At 56.5% G+C, this 6,123-nt stretch overlaps 1 protein-coding gene across 1 annotated transcript; it reads right to left on the minus strand.

Moving 5' to 3' along the window:
- Positions 1–1,983: 1,983 nt before the first annotated feature.
- On the minus strand, positions 1,984–3,527 carry LOC128815460 (noggin-2-like). Its single transcript, XM_053992215.1, has one exon. It carries the CDS (start codon positions 2,648–2,650, stop codon positions 2,018–2,020), a length of 633 nt encoding a protein of 210 aa, XP_053848190.1. The 5' UTR covers positions 2,651–3,527; the 3' UTR covers positions 1,984–2,017.
- Positions 3,528–6,123: the final 2,596 nt, after the last annotated feature.

Here is a 6,123-nt window from a genome sequence, read left to right on the forward strand (position 1 = left end):
CAGCAGCCCACGCAGAACACGCAGGGGAATGGCCTGGCAGCCTGTCAGGGCCGTGCTCCAAGCCCTGTGACCGACAGACAGATCTCCGTCGGCAGCGGGCTCACACTGCCAGTGCCCTCGCTTTCCTGTGCCGGGTTCCTCCCCAGCCCGGCTGTCGGAGCCCCCCCGTGTGGAGCCGTCCCGTTTCTGCCTTGCCCTGGCTCCACGAGCTCCGGTGGGAGTGCTGGGATCGGCCTGGCACCAGCACAAGCTGCGGGCACTGCACACCATCGCAGAGTCTGCTGACCCCGCACACACCCAGCGGCGCTGCGGGCAGGATGCCGGACCCGGGGCTCCGTCGCGGCAGCAGGTCGGGGCGCAGGGCTCGTCTCCATCCTTCTCTCCTTTGCTACTAGCGGCAGCCGAAAAAAAAACATTTGTTCCGACACACGCGGAGCTGCCAAGTCGTGTCAGGCGCTTTGATGGCCGGGGCAATAACCTCGACCGCTTCCTCTGCCAGCGGGAGAGCCGAATCCAAGAGCCGCAGAGCGCGCAATCTCCCAAGGACTTCAGGTGACACCTCCAGTCCGGGACATCGCAGCTCTTTTATGCGTTACGAGACATTTCTCTCCCCTCGGTGTTTTTCTATCTCCTCAACAGGTTATAGTTATACAAGCAAAAAATCCCAGAGCGGAATCCCGGAGAGACAGAAACCGGAGGAGCTGTCCCGACTTTTGGGGCATCTCGTGATTTACACCAGCCTGGCCCAGGCAAAGCCCTTTATTCAGCACCTGCTCTGAGTAAGAATCCGAATTTCCGCTGGTCTCCCAGAGACCTGGAGTGCAGCATGGGGTTTTTCTTCAAAGATAGAGTTTATTGCTAAAAATGTTTTGATCAGTGATAGCTCATATTTACATTGATATGTTTTTAAAGGAATATTCAAGTAAACATTTCCAATAGTTTCTGGCATAATCTCTAGCTTTTTTTTTTCTATACACAAACATTAAAAATAAATAAACTGTACACAGAAAATTTCTTTTAACCTCTACACGACTATATGTATGCCCACACAACAAAACAATTCCACTCTTTCATAGATTTGTACTTTCCTTTAAAATTTCCTTCTTAATTAATTGTTCTAAACTTAAAAAAAAAACCAAAACACTAGAGAGCTTGGCAAATTAGTTCAAACATCAGTGACAAGGTCTGAAGAAGATAAAAAAATACAGCACAGAGAAACAACCCTTCGGGGATGCTGTGGTTCTTGTCTTCTTTTTTTACACCCTTTACCCCTTTTCTCCTTTTGATAAAAACATCTTTACAAGAAATTTCTGCCCTTCCCTTCGGGAGGGAAGTGCATGGGTTCTGTGGGGATGGGTTTAAAATGTGGTCCTATGTCTTTAAAATAATAATAATAACAATAATAATTATAATAATAATAAAAAACAGCTGCGATTTCCCCCCCTTTTCCTTTAAAATCTCTCTATTTACACGGCTGGTAGTTTTTTTTTTCCTTTTTTTTAAGGTTTTTTTTTTTATTTTCCTTTTGTTAGAAGGCTATATACGTATAAAAATAGACATCTGATTGTAGTGCTTTACTGTGCCTTTGGCCTGCCCTGCAGTTCCTGGGTTCGCTTTCCCCCCTTTTGAATAAAATAATATTAAAAGAAGTCCAAGAGAAAAAAAAAATTAACAACAACAAATAATAATAAAAAACCCAAAAAACTAAAAAGCAAAACAAAATAAAACAACAACAACAACAAAAAAAAAAAAAAAAAAAAAAAAAAAAAAAAAACCCGAACAAAAGCCCCCTAAAAATTAACAACAAAAACCACCAAAACAAACCAAAACTCCAAAGCGGTTCATCTTCTCCCACTTCGCTCTGGGGGGTGGGGAAAAAAATACACCTCCCAAAAAAATTATCCCAAAAAACCCACCCCCCCCAAAAAAAACCCACCCGAAAAACCTCGCGCCCCCCCCCCGCCCCCCCCAAAGAGATCCGGAGGAGGAGGGCGGCAGTGCAAGGGGCCGGGGAGGCTTAGCAGGAGCACTTGCACTCGGAGATGAGCGGGTACTGCACGGGGATCCAGGTGCAGTACTTCTGACTGGACCAGCCCTGGCAATGCCAGCGCAGGAAGGTCTTGGTGACCGACTTGACGGGCTTGCAGAACATGCCCTCGGGCAGCGAGCAGGACTTCTCGGCCAGGCAGTTGCCCTCCTTGATGTAGCGCGGCCAGAAGCGCACCCCCAGGTCCTTCCACGCGTAGAAGACGGGGCAGTGGGTGTGCGCCCACAGCCACTGCAGCACCTTCCGCCGCGCCTTCTTGCCCAGCCGCAGGCGCGGACCCCGGGGCGGCCCCAGCTCCAGCCGCCGCAGCTCGGCCGGCAGCGCCGCCCGCCCCCGCCCCGCCGCCGCCGCGGCGCCCGAGGCGTTGGCTGGCCCCGGCACGGCCACGGCCATAAAGCCGGGGTCGAAATGGCTGCCCAGCTTCTTCCTCAGCGTCCTCTCGTCCAGGTCCTGTTCCTTGGGGTCGTACTCGGGGTCCGGGTGCTCCACGATGTCCTTGACGGGCAGGTTGTCGCTGGGCGAGGGTCGCAGGCGCAGGAAGGGCTGCCCGCCCGCCGGCAGCCCCAGGCAGAGGCAGAGCAGCAGCGCCCGGATCGCCGTCATGCTCCGGGCGGGCCCCGGCGCTGCTCCCGGCGGCCTCGGCTCCTAGCGCTGCCCGGCGGCGCCCGCCGGCTCCCGGGGGCTCATAAATAGGCAGAGACACCAGTGTCCGGCGGGGCCCGTTACTTTAAATAGCCCGGCCAGGGTTGTGTGACAGCCGCATCTGAGACTCGCCCCGCGCCCGCGGCCGCTGGCTCCCGGGGCTCCCCGCCGGGCCGGCTCCAGCCGCGGTCGGCAGCGCCGGGGGGTCCGAGCCTCCCCCGCGGGGGAGGGCAGGGCACGGCGGCGACCGAGCCTTCCTCCTCCTCCTCTGCCGCCGCTCTCGCTCGCTCGCTCCCCCCCCAAAATTCACAGCGGACTCGTCTCCATCGCCATGGTGACAGCTGGGCCGAGCCCCACGACAGCTCGTCTAGACGATGTGACAGGGTTTGGCGTGAGACCGGAGCCCGAGAATAAAACCCTCCTTTATAGCCGGGCGCGCCGGGCGAGGGGGCGGGAGGAGGGTCACGGCGCCGGGGCGCTCGGGCGGCCCCTGCGCGGGCACGGCCGGGGCACGGGGCTCAGGCGGCGGCGGGCAGCGGCGGCAGCGCCCGCGGCCCGGCCGGATTCCTCCTCATGGCGAGCGGCGGGGGCGGCCCGCAGGCCCCCGGGGCATCCTCGGCGTGATGGGGCTGGGGACCCGGAGGGTGTCCCCCGCACCGGCGAGGCGGTGCGTCCCGATTCCCTGGCGGCTCCTCGGCGGGGACGGGCAGGGACAGGCTCGGCTGTCGCTCAGCAGCCCCGGCGACCCATGCTGCTGCCGCTGCTGCTGCCGCTGCTACGGGGGCCCGGTCGTCCCCACCGCGCTCAGCGCATCCAGCCGCGGCTCCGCTCCGTGCCCTGCGCTGCCTGCTCGGCTCGGAGCGGTGCGGTGCAGCCCGCCCCGGCTCGGCTCAGCGCGGCTCGGTGTCGCCCGGTGTCACAGCGTCCTGGCCGCCGCCGCCTCCCGCCCGCCGCGCTCTGCCGCGCCGCCGCTGCCGCCCAAGTTAAATACGCGCCCGGCGCGCGGCCGCCCCGCCCCCCTGTCACTTTCACCGCGCGCTGAGTGACAGCCGGGTCCTGCCGCCACCCCCCCGGAGCCGCCCGCCTCCCTCTGGAGCCGCGTCCCACCTGCGGTCCCGGACCCGGGCTCGCCGGGAACCGTCACCGATGGCCCCGGAGCAGCGGGGCACTGCACGGACCCCCAGGTAGCGGGACCCTCACCCTGCCCCTGCCTTCCACAGCTGCTTTGCTGTCCCATGTCTGCTTTTCCACAAGTGCCCAGCCGCCATCAAACCACCTTCCAGCTTTACGCAGAGCTTTAGTAGAATAGAGTGCCATGTCCTTAGAGCCCCTCTGGGACAGCACACCAGGGTGGGACCACTCCAGCATCAGCATCTCAGCACCCTCTGCAAGGAAGCCTGCAGCATTCCAGGAGCATCACACTCACTCGGGAGAAAGCCTCCCTGTATCCCTCGGTGCAACATGGTGTGATAACCAGCCAGGTTAAAGCACTGGCTCTTCCTTCACCTCCTTCTACATCTTTTTTTTGGAGAACAGCTGGACCCACAGCCTTTGAGGCACAGAGACTGCCAGCCTGGTGTGTGTCAACAGTGCAAAACCCTAAACCCTCCTCACCTCCTTTACCTCCACATTGCTGAGCACTGAGCTCACACTTGAACCGTATCCAGAAATTGGACACACAGCTGGTTCCTCCAGGCTGACAGTGTGTAAGAGCATTCCTGCCCATGCCAGTCACTCTCTCCCAAAGCCATGAGGTAACCAGTTACCCACTGGAGCCAAGGCAGGGTGCAGAGGGCCTGAGGTGGATCATGGGGCCAGTTTCTCACCACAGTGTGCTTCTGACCTAGCAAAGTGAGGGACTGTTGCAACAGGTCATCCCAGAGCATCCCTCAGGCACATGCTTGGGGTTGTACAGCACTGGCTTCACTTACTAGACTAAGTAACAGAGCATCTCCCCTGGCTTCTATCTCTTCATCATCCCAAAAATGCCAAATATTGGGTTCAGACAGGAACAATAAACAAATCCCCCTAAAATAGAGAGGCTGGACATCCAGCCCTGAGTCTGAATAGAGTCAGAGCATCTGCTGGACACTGGGGAGAGAGAGCTGCTGTACCAGTGTGGGAGCTGATCCCACTAATTTACTCTGTGCAGGAGTTTAAGTGTATCTAGCCTTTCTTCCCTCACTCTGTATTTCTGCTTTCATGATCCCAGTTTGGTTTGCTGAACTTGGAACTTCACTCATTTGGCTCACACATACTCTCCAATTAGACCTATGAAACTGTACCATTTCCCAGCTTTTTCAGCATTAGCTCTCAACAATTTGCAAAAGAGATCGGTATTGCTACCCCCCGAAGCTGAATATTATCCGTGAAATGTTCTCATTATCTATTTCCTGACCCCGATGCACATGCAGTGCTTGAAGTGAAGGCAACCTGAATGTGCAAGATGTGCTCTGCCATCGCTCTCTGCTGGGTGGGAAAATGCAGTGCTCTCAGCAGTGTCAGAACTAAAGCAAACACAGAAATGAGAAGCAGCTCAGAGCAGAGACACCCAAGAGTCAGGAAGGGGGCAATTACTCAGCAAGATGTACTGATGTTGGCACTGCTGCCTGAGTAAATCTTGGTGGGGTGATTAACATCTGACTATAATTGTAATAATAAAATCCAACATGTATACAGCATTTTTCATCCTGAAGGATCTCAAAACACTCAAGTAACTTAACTCCTTCAACTGTCTCCTGGACTTTATAAACAAGGTTCTTAATCATCCTGCCCAGGCAAAGATGTCTTTGCTCTGGCCACCCTCACCTTGCTTTGACAGGTCCCCCATGGGAGAGGAGAGACTCTCCAGGGTGGCCTGGAGAAGATTTCCCCCTTCTGGAGGCAAAATTCCTTGAAAATCGGGCTTGGCATGTTCTAGGGGTAGTGAGGGGGAAAGCACCAGTATCTCCAAGGGGCTTGGAAGACAGCAGTGGACTAACTGCTCTGCTCTTGCGCTAGCCACTGTGAAGCACTTCACTTGGTCTTCTTCTGAGGTTCCCAAAGGGGAAAGAGGAAATGAAGACAAGCCCCTAGGGAGGAAATTTAAGGTTACATTCTGTCTGCAAGGTCCACCATGAGAGCCAAAGGCTCCTACTTCCCATCCCTTCCCTTCCCTTCCCTTCCCTTCCCTTCCCTTCCCTTCCCTTCCCTTCCCTTCCCTTCCCTTCCCTTCCCTTCCCTTCCCTTCCCTTCCCTTCCCTTCCCTTCCCTTCCCTTCCCTTCCCTTCCCATGTGGCACCTGATCTCGCAGTAGGAAGCTTTCCAACCTACTAGCTCCAGTGCTTCCTCCCTCAGATGCACACCACAAGTGGTCGCTCCCCGTCTCGTGCCGCCAGCAGGGCAGAGGGTAGCGGTTCGGCCACAAGTCAGGACCCCTTATCACCTAGAGCAGC

This window comes from Vidua macroura, chromosome 16, assembly GCF_024509145.1.
Source record: "Vidua macroura isolate BioBank_ID:100142 chromosome 16, ASM2450914v1, whole genome shotgun sequence".
Lineage (NCBI taxonomy): Eukaryota > Metazoa > Chordata > Aves > Passeriformes > Viduidae > Vidua > Vidua macroura.

Excerpts from the sequence above, each read along its gene's own strand:
- LOC128815460 (XM_053992215.1), bottom strand. The coding sequence starts at position 2,650 with ATGACGGCGATCCGGGCGCTGCTGCTCTGCCTCTGCCTGGGGCTGCCG.